The sequence below is a fragment of the Castor canadensis genome, chromosome 15, assembly GCF_047511655.1.
Source record: "Castor canadensis chromosome 15, mCasCan1.hap1v2, whole genome shotgun sequence".
Lineage (NCBI taxonomy): Eukaryota > Metazoa > Chordata > Mammalia > Rodentia > Castoridae > Castor > Castor canadensis.
The window spans coordinates 48,029,529-48,046,419 of NC_133400.1; the positions used below are offsets into that span (position 1 = coordinate 48,029,529).

The following is a 16,891-nucleotide window of genomic DNA, read 5'->3' on the forward strand; positions in this document are numbered from 1 at the left end:
GCTAAGACAGGGAGATTTTGGTTCAAGGCCAGTCCAGGCAAACAGTTCACAAGATCCAATCTCCAAAATGATCACAGCAAAATGGACTAGAGGTGTGGCTCAAGTGGTAGAGTGCAAATTTTGCAAATGTGAAGCCCGGAGTTCAAAACTCCAAATGACTGGGGACTCACACAGTTGAGGCTCACAACAAGCTCAGAAGAGTGTCCCCAGGAAAATGTAGCCACAAAACAAGTGGTGCCTGCTAAGTTTGTCTGTCATGATGTTATTAAACAGGTGCAGAAGCTATACTGGAGCCTGCGCCTGGCTTTGCTAACTCAGTGTCATGCCCATGAAGTCATTCTTTTCATCTACTGCCCGTGGCTCCATCCCCATTCTCATCACAGTATGGTATTCCAAAGACCAACATCAGACCAAGTCGTTCTGCTGTTGATGGACTGTATTCATTTCACTATTATGAACATTTCTGGTTTTGTTGTTCTTTGTTAGCATTTTAACCACAGGAGAATTAATCAAAATCAGTGCCCACCACTGCCAGTAAAAGACCTTTCTTAGGCTATCCTCCATTCAACCTATTCTCTCTTCAGCCTGTCCATTTAGCTACAAAACCATTCACTGCATTATTAAATTTCAGATTCTATGCTTTTCAATTTTTAGACCAATTTTATTCTTTTGAGCCTTTCCTTATGCTTTGATTCTTAACTAATGTGTTAAGACACTTTAACCACAGCTAGGTCTGGTCTGGATCTGTCCATTTCTATTACCACTAGTCCACAGTCAGCTGTCTCCTGTCATGTGTCCTGTAGTTGTTACTTATGAACTCCATAACCCACTGCGGAGGTGGCATGGGAAGACCCTGCTGGTCTCCGGCAGAGGGTGCATGCACAACCTTCCAGGGTGACCCTGAATGCACTTCTAATAAGCATCAGAGGTGTGCTGCCTACTCAGGCCACATCCTGTGCTAATTTCTTGATGTGACATACTGGCCATGGTATAAAGCAGTACAAATGCAAATACCTGGACACAGGAAGACACTCAGGCCTGTGTTCCCAATCTTCACAGCAGACATACCAAGGCCCTTTGCTTCCCCTCTAGCCTGAAGGAAGACCTTGTTGTGCCATGCAGTCTCAGTCATAGACCCCACTTCCTGCAGTCTCAGTCCCTCAAACCCATCCTAGGTGACTTTACCCCATTCCCACAATCCCCACAGCTGTTGCCTCTAGCACTAACACATCTGTTTTCTCTTACTTTCAGCCCCTGTGGGAGCTATCTTACTTTAAAGTTTCCTACACATGAAAAGGCTGTGGCAGCAGGGAAAAATGGTGGCCACAGTTCCACAGCATGGACCATGGAGCCCAAGAAAGACATTGCCAAATTTTGCACGATCATGGCTCAGATTAACTTCTTACAGAGTATACATCATTAGGAAACATTAAAAATGTAGTCAAGACAGCAAATTAGGACCGTTTGGTTACAACCTATAACATCTTTTTGAAAATAAGCCTTTCAAGTATACCAAAAGTACAAGTAAAGTATCTGAGCAAATGAAAAATGTGAAGCTTAATGAAGATAACCCCAAAGAAACCAAGTCTGAAGAGACCCTGCATGAGGGTCCAACAAAATATACAAAATCTGTTCTAAAAATGGGAGATTAAACCAACCAGCCATGAGATGTTGCTCATTGCTGGTAAAAAAGAACACTGTAGGACGGGACTGTTTTTGATACTAATACTCAAATGAGTTTGAAGAATAAAAATAACAAGCCTTTAAATGTTAAGGTTTGAGTAGGCAAAGTGATCAGAGGATGGGATGGAGCACTCTTAACTATGAGTAAAGGAGAAAAGGCTGACTGGAGACTGAACCAAAATGGAATTATGGAAAGACAGCCTAAAGCCAAAATGCCACACAATGCAAAACTCATGTTTGAAGTGGAATTAGAGCATATTGATTGAAGTAGTGCTTCAGACTTAAAAACAGCAATGATTAAACTCAGCCTTGAAACTTAGGTAACTAATGAGTTTGCTGCTATTGGTATCAGAAAAGTCAACTGGAAAATTCAAGTCAACATATTTACTTGATACCAATTTTTGAGAAATATAACTCCCTATAAGTCCCTGAAGTCTAAAATATTTTACTATAGCTGTGTAAAATATTGGTTATGGAGAACTTTTTTTTTTTTTACTTCATGTTGTAAGCTAAAAGGTCCAATAGCCAGGAGCCAGTGGCTCACACCTGTAAACCTATCTACATAGGAGGCAGAGATCAGGAGGATCGCAGTTCAAAGCCAACCTGGGCAAATGGTTCTTGAGACCCTATCTCAAAAAAAAAAAAAATCACAAAAAAGGACTGGTGGAGTGGCTCAAGGTGTAGGCCCTGAGTTCAAACCCAAGTATTGCCAAAAAAAAAAAAAAGGAACGAGCCCAATAAAAATTTATCAACTAAAAATAAAAGTTCCCTACACATTTATGATTTCATCATTTCCAGGTGTTTCATAGAGAGTGGGATTGCAAATTTAAAGGACCTTCTAGAAAAAAACAAAACTAATACATAAGAATGGAATCAGAATAGCAATTATCTGGGACAAGAGGAAGGAATGACTGTGAAAGGGTGTAGAGCTTTCTACGGTAATGGAAGCACTGTGTGACAGCATTTTACAAAATCCCTCAAACTGTACACTCAAGATCTGTGTGTAAATTACACCACGAATATCATTATTTTAAAAATGATGCCCAGGCGTGGTGGTGCAGTTGTAATCCTAGCTACTCAGCAGCCAGAGGAAGGAGGATCTCAAGTGGGAGGTCGGACCAGGGCAAATTTAGTGAGACCCTATCTCAAAAACAAAACAGCTGGGGGCATGGCTCAAGTGGTAGAGCGCTCAAGCACAAGGCTGGTCCTGAGTTCAATACCCAATGCTACATAATAAATAAATTAATTAGTATGAAAAATTAAAAATGTTTAGCTGGGGTAGGGGTGCGTGTCTGTAACCCTAGCACTCAGGAGGCTGAGATTCAAGGATCCTGAGTTCAAGACCAGCCTGGGCTACATATTGAGACCTTGTCTCAAAACAAGAAATGTTGGAACCAGAGCTCCCTTTGTTTTATGTTACAGATGACTTTCTGTATACAACCACATACCACATTGGAAACTTAAATTGAGGTACCAAGACAAATTAGATAAAATACTCCAAAAGAAGAGTATTCTTCTTCAAACAAGTTAGCCAACAGCAAAAACCAAGAAAGAAATAGCTACCTCTAAAAAAAAAAAGCCAGTTTCACAAATTTGAACCTCTCTGTGGGGTAGCAGTAGATACAGCCCATAAAGCACTGAAGAGGAGTCTAGGAAGAAGGCATTTTAGGGAGGGCTGCCTGAGAGGTTCACCCTCCCTCTAGCAGAGTTCAGAGGAGGGGGCTTCTACCCTCCACCAACCAGCACAATAGAGCCACAGAGGTCAGGGCCCCTACAATGGCTCATGAGAGACCATGGTGTAATCTATCCACACAGACACACGGGAGCTTGAGACTGGCAGAAGTGACCATATTAACAACCATGGCAAGCGGGTCGAGCAGGAGACGACTCCTGGAGCAGATCACCAGTAACCATAGCCTTCCGCTTCCCCCTGGAAAACCTCAAAACTAATGAGAAACAGGCCAGCCACTGTGAAGCAGTTACACCCCCAAATCATTTGGGCAACAAGTGAGGGGGGGATCTAACAACCAGAGAGGGATTGGGGTAGACACAGAATACTGGAGGAAGGTACACTAGGACAGTGTCTTTGGCAGAGAGGACAGACAACTTTCAGTTCTAGTAATCAGGCAGAGAGAAGCCTACACACTAAGCTGGGCCCTTTTTGTGGACAAGCTAAGGCGCACGGGGCACAGCCAGATGGACTCTCAAAGGCAGGTGGGTGGGTCACAGATACCCTCACCACAGAAAGGAGCTTCTGAATCCCAAATGGGCCACATAGGTCATTTGACAGCAACAGCAGCCAAGTGAGAGCTTCCTGGCCCCTCCTCACACTTCTGCCCAGGAGAAGGCGCAGAGTGTAGCCAGCAGTCCAGGCCAGGAAGGATAAGAGTTGAGACCATCCCTACCCACCAACACTAGGGACAAAGGACCACAGTGGGCTGGGATAAACAAGAGAGATGAAGGACCCACATGATCTATAACAGTTCTGGTGTGTTACATTAAGCACAGAACTTTACTACCTAAGAATGAAAGCCAAAGACACAGGTCTACTCAAACACTCCACCAGAAGCAGGATGCACATGCAGGGAGCTGAGATGCACAGGATGGTGTTTTTGACTATGCAGCAGAATACTGATTGTCATTCAAATTCAGTAAGACAGAAAATCACCCTTCCGGGCCAGGTATGCCCAGGATGCAAGATGACAGCACATACTGTCAACTGGGCAGGTGCTACCCACTCCACTAGAGAACCTACCTGCAACATCCAGGCGGAAGGAGACACTCTGGCCCCCGGCCTCGCAGCTATACTCCCCGGCATCTGCCTTGCCTGCCTGCTGCACCACCAGTCGCCTTGTGCAGCCTGAAGCCTCCACACGCACCTTCAAGCTTGAGCTCAACTTCTTCCCATTCTTAAACCACATCACCTCTGTCTGGGCCTGGGCCACCTCACAGCTCAGTGTGGCACTGGCCCCCACCTCAGCCTTCACCTCACTCCTTGTTGGCTGATCCTTGGCAAACAACACCTTGGGCTCTGAGGACAGAAAGGGAGGGATAAATAAAGTCAGAGGCTACACACTAAGCTGGGCCGCTTCTCAGAACTTAGAGCTCATCCAAGCCTAGTGATGCCCAAGGAAGGACTGTCCATGATTAGCTGGACATCATGTGACAATGCACAAGGCTCCATGCTATACATGACCCAAAGTGCTTGCTCTAAAGCTGCCCATGTAGAGGGTTGGGGTGCAGCCAGTCCACCAAACAGCCCAGAGCACCTCCAGGCCCACTCCGACATTCCCTGGCAGACAAGCTGTTGCAGCCCACGAGACCACCACAGACAGGTCTGCCTTCTGATAAAACCACCATCCTGACCTTTGTGGACCAGACCCCGGTCCTTCCCTGCCTCAAGTGCCCCAAGGCCCCCAGGCCATCAATAGCTTCCCAGCTCTCTCCCACCTCTCTAAGACCACAGATAGCAGGAGAAGGCTGAGCTAGAACAGTCGCCCACCCTGAGCACAAAACAGCAAACCACACCTTTCTTGGCCAAAGATACAGAGGGGATGCAAGAGAGGAGAATGCCAGGCTGGGCAGGAAGAGAAGGGTAGATGAGCTTCATGAGACCTCCTTCAACAGCTCAGGGACAGAGAGAACAGGGTAGACATACACCCATAGGGTGGACATGTGGGGATGACCACAGGCCCAAGCAGAGCTCACAGAACTCTCAGACCCAGCAAGTATGGATGGGAGGACAGAGGGAGCCCCTGCCACCCGCAAGACTTGCTCTCCAGTCACTGGAGGCCACACAGTCAACACCCCCACAGAGAGCTCATCAGATTAAATCCACCTGTGGCCACCACACAATCCCATCACTGCCAGGTCAGCATCGCCAGGGTGCATGCCAAGGTGGGCTCAGCCATCAGCCTGCCCTGGTCTCATGACAATGCCACAGGCCCAGGAGCCTCTGGACAGAGCTGGGGACAAGGACAGGGAGGACACTGGGGCCTCACAATGGCCTAAGCTGCCTAATATGTCCTTGAGTTTTATATCCAACACTCAGAGCATCACCTTATCCACCCAACACTGGCACCTACCTGCCACATCCATGTGGAAAGAGACCTTCTGACCCCCAGCCTCGCAGCTGTATTCCCCAGCATCCGCCTTGCATGCCTGCTGCACCACCAGCCGCCTTGTGCAACCCGAAGCCTCCACATGCACCTTCGAGCTTGAACTCAGCTTCTTCCCATCTTTATACCATGTCACCTCTGTCTGGGCCTGGGCTACCTCACAGCTCAGTGTGGTGCTGGCTCCTGCCTTGGTCTTCACTTCACGGCATGCTGGCTGCTCCTTGGCAAAAACCACCTTGGGCTCTGGTGACAGACAGGGTAAGGCACGTGATCAGAGGCCCCACCCAAGCAAAGCTCCCAAATCCTGGTTTCTGGTTAACAGGCTCTGGATCCCAGGCAACCCCAGATCCCACCAAAGGGATCTTCTATTCTGTAGTGCTAGGGCAGGGTTCTCCCTATTCATAAGCAGCTGCAATCCCTGACTCCTCATCGGCCTGGACTCTGTTGTACAGAAGAAGAACAGCTGGACAGATAGTTCCAGAAATCACCAAGACATTCTGACTGCCCCTGGGAGCTTTCTCGCTCATTGCCTCATCTCCTGCCCATCTATCAGGCATGCTTTCTACAAAGTGGAGGAAGTTCAGGTTCATGAACATATTTCCCATTTGCTCCAGCAAGTGAAACCATACACACTAGGTATTCTGCCTCACAACCATGAAAGTTACTAGGGATTCTGTTGGTGTAAGTTTTTACATGTAACATGTCCACACACTTGCCTCTGGAGGGCTGCAATAAAGTTTTCAGGTGTGTGCCTGATGTCACAGGCATTCCTGTCCTCCAGTAGCCTAGCACTGGGGGCCCTGAGGCCCTGCAGGTGAAGGTGAGGTGAGCCCCCAAGGTGGGAGCTGCACCCAGTGGTCCACCTCACAAATGTCCCACAAGCCTCACTCCTGGAGAACCCCCTTGTGGTTGTCCCCACGCAACATGCCTGAGCCCTAGAAACTTAGAAGGCCCAAGGCTTTGGTACCACCTAGATTCAAATCTGAACCCTCCAAAGATACTTCAAACACCTTTTGGTTCTTCTCAACTTCAGTTCCCTCAACGTTGAAGGGAAAAGAGGGGTCTCAAAAACATATTTTAAATTTAGTTCCTGGCCCTGGTTCCAGCAGAAACACACAGTAATCAGGAGGATTCTCAGGACTGTAAAACAACCCAATTGCAGGGACAAGATACAAACAGGCACTAGAAAGTCAGGAATTGACAGAAAATACTCTCTCAAAGCTGGGATAAAACTGAGTTTACATCTAGCATTCCTAAATTTCCTCATCTAATTTTCTTTTCCACATTTAGCTCATTTATTTATCTAAATGTCAGTTTTGCACATTGCTTCTTTGCCCAGAGAATGAACTGCCCGCTCAACCATTCACTAAAAACAAGGGTCCAGAAAGTCAATCATGTGCTGGACTCAGGCTCACATGCACACACAAATGCACTCACCAGACACCCGGAGCTGGAAGTCCACAGAGTCCTCACCCACACGACAGGAGTAGGTACCCTCATCCTGCCTGGTGACCGAGGCCACCACTAGCCAATGCTGTGTCCCCACGTCCTCCTGTGAGAAGCGCTGGTAGGAGGGACCCAGCTCCTTGCCATCCTTGTACCATCGTACACAGACATGTGCCTCTGAGGTCTTGCACTCAAACTTCGCTGGGTTGCCAGCCACGACGTCCACACAGCCACCTGTTGTTTCTTTGTGCAGAAACGGTTTGAGACCTACAGGGTGTAGCAGTGATCAATCAGAGATCATGGAGGCTCTGACATGTACTTGGACCCAGTGACTAGGAGGCTGGAGGTGCCCAGGCCTAGGAACCACATGGAACACTGGCCCTCACCCAGACCAGAGAAGCCCTACCTTCAGAAACTGGCTCAGCTTGCTGAGTCCCAATCACGGATTCACTGCACTTCCCAGGCCATTCACAGCTGGGAAGTCATTCCTTCTATGCAGCTAAGCCTACTCCCACCAGCCTCCCCAAAGGGTCAAAAAACAGCTGCCCTCATTACCCAGAACCCTGTAGACTTGCCCAGATCCCAGAGGCCAGAGGATATACTTCCAGCATCACAGTGGGGCCCAGGGAGTACATGGACCCCAGCCCCACTGCCTACCAGCCCTCACCTTGCACCAACAACTGGTAGGCAAAACGGCTGTCACGGCTAACGCACTCATAGAGGCCAGCATCGTCCTGCACCACGTTGCGCACCAGTAGCACCCGCCGCCCAGCTGATGACTGTGCCTCATATTTGGGGCCTGGGGGCAGCACACGGCCATCCTTCAGCCACGTCACAGCTGCAGCCTGATCTGACAGCTCGGCTAGCAGTTGAGCCTCCTCGTGCAGCCGGGCCAGCACCTCCCGGGCAGCCGCAGCTGGTGGCCTGTTGGCGGTCAGTTCTGGGGATGCTGTGGGTCGGTGGTGGTTAAACACAAGGGGGTATGAGGGCCAAGAACAAAAGAGGAGACAAGGACAAAGACAGAGATGCAGGGTGGAGAGAAAGATAAAAGGGAAAGGAGAGGCCCCAGAAGGAAAGGATCAATCACCAGGGAGAGGCAGATAGGGAAAAGTGCAGAGGTAAGAGACAGAAGGAGGGATATAGAGTAGAGAGGAAAGGGGAACACAATGGAAGCAAAGGAGACAAGAAGGCAGGAGGAAAAGCCAGGTGTGGAGGAAAGAAGTCCAAGGCAAGAATGAAACACACACAGGGGGGCATAACACAGTGGGGAAAGATGAGAGAGGAGGGACAGGCAAAAGGGAGAAAGGAGACACAGAGATGAAGGTCCAGCCAAGAGGCCCCTTGTACACACATACCCTGCCTGAGCACAGCAGCCAGCCTGGGTGAGCTGCCTCAAATACCCCACTGCCCTGCCCCCTTCATCCAGCTGCCTGTAGGCAGACTGTCCCAGGATTGCCATCTGCCCCCATCCCTGAGAAAAGGGAGCTCGGGGTCTCAGACCTACCTCGGACCTTCATTCGGATGCTGCTTTCGATGCCATTGGCAACAAACTTAAGCTGCGCCCCATGCAGGCTGGTGGGCACTTCTCGGATGGTGAGTGTGTGCCGGGTGTGGTCACAGCGGATCACATATATGCTGCTGGGCTTCAGAGCCTCCCCATTCAGGAACCACTCACCAGCAGAGGCCACCGTGAGATCCACAGAGAAGGTGACCTCACCACCCTCCACAGCTTCCAATGCCTTCAGAGGCGTCCTCACGGCCAGCTGGGGGACTGTGGGGCAGGCAGCATTAGGAAGAGCTGGGGCCAGGTGAGGAGACAGCTTCTGCCTTCTCTTTCCTCTTCCTACAGAGACTGGACCCAAATGCCCCCTCCACCAAGAAGCCCCATCATTATTTATGCAATGAATGAGGCTCAGTACAGATAAAAGATGAGTTACAGCCCTTTGCAATCCTTTCAGCAACTCAAACACCCTGCCTTAAGGGGTCAGCTGAAATCTGACCTGAGGCTGCTAGAGACAGGCAGGTTCAAGGGACCCATGTTCTATCTTGGGGTCCCCTATCCTCTGACTGACAAAGCTCCAATGCCTCCCACCCCCATAAAGAGTTGCCATAAATCCACTCTGGCCTCACTGGAGACTAGACCATACTTCTGGGCCTGATGGCACCATCGTGTGCCATTACCACGTGGCCTCACTCACCCAAGTGGATGGTGCCTGGGAACTCAAGATAGGGACTCTGGCCATAGCTGTTGATGGCTGACACCCGGAACTGGAAGTTGCCCTCTTCAGCCACACTAGAAACAGTAAGCTCCGACATGGCTACCCACTCAGCTTCGTGGCACCGGCTCCAGACATAAGTGCCAAGCCTCCTTTTCTCTACCAGGTAACCATCGATGGTGACAGGGCGGTCCCCATGGGGTGGTGGGGACCAGCTAAGAGTCACAGAACTCTCCGTCTTGGCCTTCACCACAGGGTCAGCAGGAGGGTTCAGGGGTGGCCTCCTGGGGGCTGGATGAGGAAGAGCAAGGTCACCAGCTGAGAGTCTCCCCCAGCCTTGGGTCTGTAGTCATGCAGAAAGGGAATCACAGAGTCTCTCCCTTCCTGGGGATACTGCTCTGGGTGGCATCAGGGAGGCTGTGGGATCAGGATTCCCCAACCCAGATCTCCCTCCACTTGGTTGCTGTGGAAAGCCCACACCCCAGCCTCAGAGGAGGATCTGGGAGAGCAGGGTGGTGGTCTCTAACTCCCACTGCCCTCACTGCAGCAGTCTGGAGCTCAAAGGCTGATGGAGGACCAAGACAATGGCTGACCTTGCCCAGTGGAGTAACGCAGTAGGGACACAGGGAAAGGATGCCATTTGAAGACCAGTCCTAAGACATACCCGACACGCAGAATTGGGTGGATGTCCGGCAGTCACCAGCTAGGAAAACTACCTCTCCCGCATCCTCCAAGCCACACTGAAAGATGGTCAGTGTGTGGCATGTGTCTTCTGCAGTGATGGCCACACGTCCCCCAGCCACCACCTCCTCCTGGTTTCGCAGCCAGCAGACAGAGCACTCTGGGACAGCCAGCTCCACCCAAAAGATGGCTGTGTCCCCAACACGCACAGCAGTTTTCCGAGGCAGCTTTCTGGTCAAGTTTCCTGGAGTAGGAGACCATCAGGTTGGGGTCAGATTTTCACTCCCCCACCCACCCCTTTTTTTGTGGCCTCAGTCTTATCCTCCTGCCCATTCCGCCCTATCCTTCAGCCCTTCTACCCCTACCCATCTTCTTCACATCCCCTGCCTGCCCTGCCTGCCTCCCCTCAACCCGGCTAACTCTCCCTCTCCACAACCCCTATTTGTCCCCAGCCTGCCCATCCAGGTCCTTGCCCCCTACTTCGCCCCCTTCCTCACCCTGTTCACCTGAGTCCAGTCTCACTACTTATACCTCTTTCCCATTCCCACCCACCTTCATATTGCTCGCACTTGCTCACCCCCTCCCGACTCCACATGACCTCTGCCTGCCCTGGCGCACTCCTACCCACACCCCGCCTGCCCCCACCCTCTGCCGGGCCCATCCATGTCCCTTTGGTACTCTGCCTGCCTTACCCTCTCCTAGGCCCACCTACCCTCCCCGCCCCTGCCCCGCCTGCCTTTAACGGCGAGCTCCGCCACCGTGCGGCTGCCCTCCGCGGTCTCGCAGATGTACACCGCGTCGTCGTCTGCCGAGACGTCGCGCACGGTCAGCCGGCGCTCAGTGCCCTCCTCCTCGATGCCATACTTAGCACTGGCCCACAGCCGCGTCTCCTCCTTGAACCACGCGGCTTCGGTGGCCGGCAATGCTACCTCGCACTGGAACGTGGCCGACTCCTTCTCTCTCACCTCCAGGTCCTGCAACCGCTTCTTGAAGGGCACCGCAGGCTCTGCAGAGACAGGTTGGTGAAACTGGTGGAGGTACAGGCGGGGAGGGGCAGGGTCATGGGTAGGACATGGTGAGGCAGGGGGCTGAGCTTTCGGGATAGTCCGATGCCCTGGGGAATGAGAGTGGAGTTGGGGCTGAGAGCTAGAGGAGGGGGAAGTGGGAGAAGACAAGGGAGAGGCCTGGGACCCCACCTGAGTGGCTTGGGGGAGGGGGGAGAGAGGGAGTAGCTCACAGTAGGGAGGCGGGACTGGAGAATAAGACCGCCTGGGGCTCGAAGGGGGATGGGAAAGAGATAAGGGAACCGGAAGTGGGGAGGGGACAGAGTCAGATAGGGGATTAAGAGGAATGGAGTACTGGCGTGGGGGAAGAGATAGTAGGGGACTGAGTGGGGAGGAGGGGACGGGGAGTGGTAGAGTAGCGAGTAGGCAGCGCAGGGTAGGGGATAAGTGGGGTGTCGAGGTACAGAGATTAAGTGGGCAGGGCGGTGTGGGGAAAACTGGTTCCTAAAATAGGACAGGCGCAAAGTTATCAGTGCTTTTTTGCCTACGAGAAATAAAAACTCATGAACATAGGCGAGAGCTGCCCAGACTTCCAACTCCGGATTCCACGACCGGACACTCGCAGGTGGGAGACTGTAGCCGCTGCTCAGGCGAGAGGATGTGGGTGCAGGGGTCAGGGAGGAGCCTTTGCCCGCGCAGCTCTGCTCATGGATCACACGCCCCTCACCCTCAGGCTCACCTCGCACGACAACCAGCACTGAGCTGTAGGTCTGGCCCACCAGGTTGGACGCTGTGCAGGTGTACAGGCCACGGTCAGACTGCTTGCAGAACAGGATCTTAAGCACGAAGTTCTCTTGCTCGTCCTCGTACACCACGTGTCGCCGGCCCTCGGTCACCAGCTGCCCGTCCTTCTTCCACACCGTCTCGGGCTTGGGCTCACCAGTCACATAGCAGCTGAGTCGCGCGTGCTTGCCCTCAGTCACCGTGCAGGTGCGCGTGCTACCACCAGGTGGTGAAGCCGGGACGCCCTCAGCGCGCATGGCCTCCCGCCGCTGCTGCAGATGGGCCAGGAGTGAGGCCGTGGAGGCCCCAGGTGGGGCCTCAGCGTCTGAGTCCACCACTAGCGCCGCGGCGGCGCTGGCCTCACCCAGCGGGTTCTCCGCTCGCACTTCGTAGGTACCACCGTCGCGCGGCCGAGCCGCCCGGATGCGCAACGCGCTCGCCTCGCCTTGCTCTTCCACGCGCATGCGGGGGGCATCGGGTGCACCAAGGCGTCGCCCGTCTTTGGACCAGGTCACAGCCGGTTGCGGTGAGCCGCGCACGCGACAGCGGAAGGTGGCGTCGGCACCCTCACGCACACGGATGGAGGTGGGCCGCAGCAGAAAATGGGGTGCCTGCTCAGCACACGCGGCCTCAGCGTCCACCTGAAGGCCCACGGCCGCGAAGGCCTCTCCGATGGCATTCCGAGCGCGACACACGTACTGCCCGCTGTCGCCAAGCGACAGGTCCAGGATAGAGAGACGGTACATGTCCCCGTCCTGGGCCAAGCGGAAGCGTGCGCCCGCCTCCACAGGCTGTCTGTCTTTCTCCCAGCTTACGTGTGGCGTTGGGTTGCCCACTATCTGGCAGCTGAGCGTGGCGTCCTTGCCTACAGACACCACGAAAGCCTTAGGCCGAGTCAAGAAGCGGGGTGCACCGCTGAAGGAGTGCTCCATGGTGACGGCAGAGAAGGGGATCTGCGAGGGGGAAGGATGAAGGTCATAGTGTTGTTGGGAAAACGCCTCACCTGCTGCCTCCCTATCCAGTGCTGAGAGAAGAACCCAGGTTAACACAGAGAGGACACCTCCGCACTTACTTCCTCCTCAGCATGTCTCATCTTCTCCTCCTCCACACCCATTACAGCATCAGTAGGTGACATGGCAAAGCAGTGCAGACTTCCCCCTTTCCCGGTCTTTGGGGCTCAGTAACCTCTAATAACTGATGAAAGCATCTTCAACCTTTCTTCACACAGCTCCAATCCCACCAAACAAGGGGAGGTCCCTTGAGCCCCAAACTCAGTACCCTCCAGTAACCTGTTTGCCTTCTCTTCCCCCACCCTACTCCTCACACCTCCCCATACAGACCTACCCAGTACACCATAGACCATTCTGCCTTTGGGTGCCTGTCTCCTGGTACACAACACTGCTGCCAGGGACTCTGGAAATTCCATTTTGGCTAAGTGTTCTGCACACAAAGAAGTGGAGGCTTACTGAGCCTAAATAAGACTGAGCACTGAAGCCAAAATGTATACACACACCTTTTGCCAACCTTTTGCCTATGGGTCAGGACTTCTCTACCCCAGCCTGCCCTGTGCCTCCTCCAAGATGTACCCACATCATTTATCTTCCTCTTCTCTCCCTCTCTCCCTCCCCTACCAAGAAACCTGTCCTACCTGCAGCCTCCCTGGATCAGGGCAAACCTCATTTTTCTGTGAGGTTCCACACCTCCCCTTGAGTCCCAAGGAGAGTATGTTCTTCATTAACTAGCCAGGAAGGAAAAGAAATCGCCAGCCACAGGGACCCCAGTCCACTCAGCTGCCAATACTCCCACACCCTCACTCTGAACACCTGCGTGCCCCCTACCTTCCTCATACTGCCCTGCCTACCCTCTTGCCACAAGTGATCCAAGTGGGAGCAGGAGGTAGGGATAGTGCACACTCCATGATATGTGTGGGAAGGATAGCTAGACGACCCCCATAGACTGGAACTTAGCAAGGCCCAAACCCTGGGAAGAGCTTGGGTCTCCAGGCGAGACCAGCTGGGCCTAGCTAGCCTGGGATTGTGTGGCCTGATCACTCCACAGTCCTCAGCAGAATCTGCCAGCTGTGCCCCTTGCAGGGATGGAGTCCCATGCTCTGAATTCCTGGGCACCATCAGTGCCAAAGGCACTAAGTGACACTGGTCCCTATGACTGAGCCCCAGTCAGCCAGTCCCCAATAGAGTGGGGTGAGGTAAGACAGCCTGCCTGCATTGTATCTTACATAAGGACAGTGGACACCATGGGCTGATCCAACATGCTTTAACTCCCTCCACCCCTGTGCAGACATGAGTATTCCAATAGAGAGGCCTTTGCCACAGCACCTGCATCTGTCCTTACTCCAGCTACAGCCTACAGTCTATGGGCCTGGGCTAACCGCTATGGGATGAGCCAGGTCCAGGGGGCCCTCCAGCTCGCAGTCCTGTGATTCAGGTACCTAATCCCCTAATCCCCTTCCAGGAGACTGAGCCTGGACCAGGCTGGGCTATAGTCACTGGTTTGCTGACTCACTGTGCAGTCAGCACCCCTGCCTTCCAGATACCCCCACATATACCCACAGCTAGGTTCCATGTTTCTGGACCTCAGGAGAACTTAGAGACCACCGCCACAGCATAAAACAGGGCCCAAGTCTGAGCTGCTGGGTTCTTAGCATCCATTCCACGGAAGGGCAGCTTTGACATCAGCTATACAGGGGCCCTGAGTTCCAAGGTCTTCCCAGCATTCCCCAAAATTACACTATCAGTATATGAGGTTCCCAAAAGCAGAACCGGGCATCCTTCTGCCTCCTACCCCTTTCCCCTGCCACATGAAGAACCTGAGCTTGCCCTACTTGAAACATAAGAACTAGTGTCTGTAGGCAGTGTGGCCCCCATATCCTTAAGGGGAGCAGTCCTCAACCCTTGACAGGTGCACAGGCTGACAGTAATAAGAGTGGACAGAGACCCTACAGTTTTCATAGACCATTAAGGAACAGTACCACCTAAGCCTCACAGTTGGTTCGAGGTCTCCATTCCCACCATGTGTGTTTCCAGCTATTAGCATACCCAGGTACTGTCTACTGTTCAAGGGGTCCCAGGGGGTCATTCACAATGACCGCCTTGGAGCCCCTCAGTCACCCTGCCGAGCAGGAATCACTGGTCAGCAGGCCTAATGCCAGACAGGAGCTCACAGAACATGTCCAGTACTGGGGTGGTACTCCCCTTCCTGAGCACTCCATATTACAGAGGAGAAAACTGAAGCCACCTTGGAGGCTCCCAGAAAATCCATCTGAGGACAGGGACATCTGCAGAGGCCTCCTACTTCCCCTTCCTCATTTGGACTGGAGGCTGCTGGATGTGCATCCTGTGGGCCCAACAGGAAACCCCTCAGCAGGGGGAACAGAGGCTGCAGCCCCCAACCTCCCCAGAAAGCCCCTTCCTCCCTTGGATGTCTGCCTGGGAAGATGGATCCTTGTCAGTCCTTTGGAGGCCTTCTCTAGCTCAGGGGAGTCTTGGGACCCTCTCCTACACAGGTTATACCCAGGAGCCCCTGCAGCTGGCCCATGTCCCACCCACACCTCTCACTCCTCACACACACACTCCTATAACTCCTCCACCCCAACTTTAACAGAACCACTCTGCAGCTCACAGGGCCGGACTGTTTTTAGGATAAGCCCAGAGTGGGAGGTGACTCACAGATACAACTGCAGACCTCAGTCCCTTTCCCAAGAGCCCCACCTCACAGGCCCTCCCCTTCCCACCACCCTGAGATGGAATCTGGAACCCACTCAGGCCTATGGCCCCCATGTCCTTCCAGAAAGGATTTCCAAGGGCAGCCTATACTTCACCTTAGACCCCTGGGCCTGCAGGCTTCCCCCACTCCAGAGAAAATTCTTTCCTGGAGTCAAGTGTCAGTGCCCCTCTGGCTGTCCCCTCTGCTGAGCCAACAGGCCCAAAATAGCCCCAGCTGTCAGCGGTCATCTATCTCAGAGCTGGGGGCAGGGCTGGTCAGACCCCCAGGCAGCTCTCAGAGTAGGGGGCAACCTGATGAGGTGGTGGGTGCATGATGCCAGCCCCAGTCTTCCCAAGCCAGCAGGACAGGGTATCCTTTCCCAAACTGAAGGCTGAACTCTGCGCCACTGGAAAGACAGTGCCCAGAATCTGACCCCCTCCTTTCCCAGGGAAGAGCACAGCCCAGCTGGACCCATAAGGCTCACAGTTCTTCAGAACCCCCATGACCTTCAGCCCAGCCACCTTCCAGGAGCCCAGAACAGCCCCCAACCCCATACTGAAGCTCAGCTTCCTCACCTGTTGACCAGGGGCTCAGTATAGTGCCCAGGCGAGAGGCACAGGTGATAGGTCAGGGGCTGCCGGGTTTTGCCTCCTTCCTAGGGCCCAGGACAATGTAGTTCCCACCCGGCAGCCCACACACCGGCTGTTCCTCAGACTGGTCAGGGACGAAAGGACAGGCAAACACTGTCAGCTGGAGAAGCCTGGGCCCGCCCCACCCCACCCCCACCACTGGCCTGGCCAGCCCAGCCCAGCTCCAAAATAGCCCAAGTGTCATTGTCCAGGATTCAATTTCACCCTCAGCCCCAGGAGGCAAAGGGCAGATGGTCAGGAACAGGAAGATGCCTATGTCCTCCAGCAATGATGAAGGTTGGGGACAGGGGCTGTGCACAGCTGACCCGCTCCTCCCCAGACCAGCATCCTGGAGTCCAGTGAGGGAAGGAGCCTGGAGACTGGATTACTCCAAAGGGAGTCAGCATTCCTGAGAGGGAGACCCAGTATGGACCAGGAAGAGATCCAAGGCCACCCCCAAGGGACCCAGGACCACACCCAAGGAGACATAAACCACACACAAGAGAGCCTAAGACCAGCCCCAAAGACCCAGGACCACCCCCAAGGTATTGAGGGTCACCTCCCAGGAAGACCCAAGACCACCCCAGGGAAACCCAAGATTACCCTCA

At 53.2% G+C, this 16,891-nt stretch overlaps 1 protein-coding gene and 1 pseudogene across 24 annotated transcripts in view; one reads left to right on the forward strand and one right to left on the reverse strand.

Annotated features, from left to right (window-relative positions):
- Positions 1-16,383, reverse strand: part of Obscn (obscurin, cytoskeletal calmodulin and titin-interacting RhoGEF) — a 189,488-nt gene extending 173,105 nt beyond the window's left edge. For 23 of the 24 annotated variants that reach the window (XM_074056102.1, XM_074056092.1, XM_074056090.1 and 20 more), the window contains exons 1-10: positions 16,230-16,383; positions 11,888-12,884; positions 10,881-11,150; positions 10,128-10,388; positions 9,446-9,754; positions 8,752-9,018; positions 7,915-8,196; positions 7,239-7,514; positions 5,769-6,044; positions 4,439-4,714 (exon numbers count right to left, since the gene is read on the reverse strand). In XM_074056102.1, coding sequence (XP_073912203.1) covers positions 4,439-4,714; positions 5,769-6,044; positions 7,239-7,514; positions 7,915-8,196; positions 8,752-9,018; positions 9,446-9,754; positions 10,128-10,388; positions 10,881-11,150; positions 11,888-12,863 — 3,193 coding nt within the window. In that variant the 5' untranslated portion in view covers positions 12,864-12,884; positions 16,230-16,383. The remainder of the gene's footprint in view (positions 1-4,438; positions 4,715-5,768; positions 6,045-7,238; positions 7,515-7,914; positions 8,197-8,751; positions 9,019-9,445; positions 9,755-10,127; positions 10,389-10,880; positions 11,151-11,887; positions 12,885-16,229) is intronic. The other variant, XM_074056091.1, reaches the window with a different exon arrangement.
- LOC141417586 (peptidyl-prolyl cis-trans isomerase FKBP3 pseudogene) lies at positions 1,346-1,949 on the forward strand (annotated as a pseudogene).
- Positions 16,384-16,891: the final 508 nt, after the last annotated feature.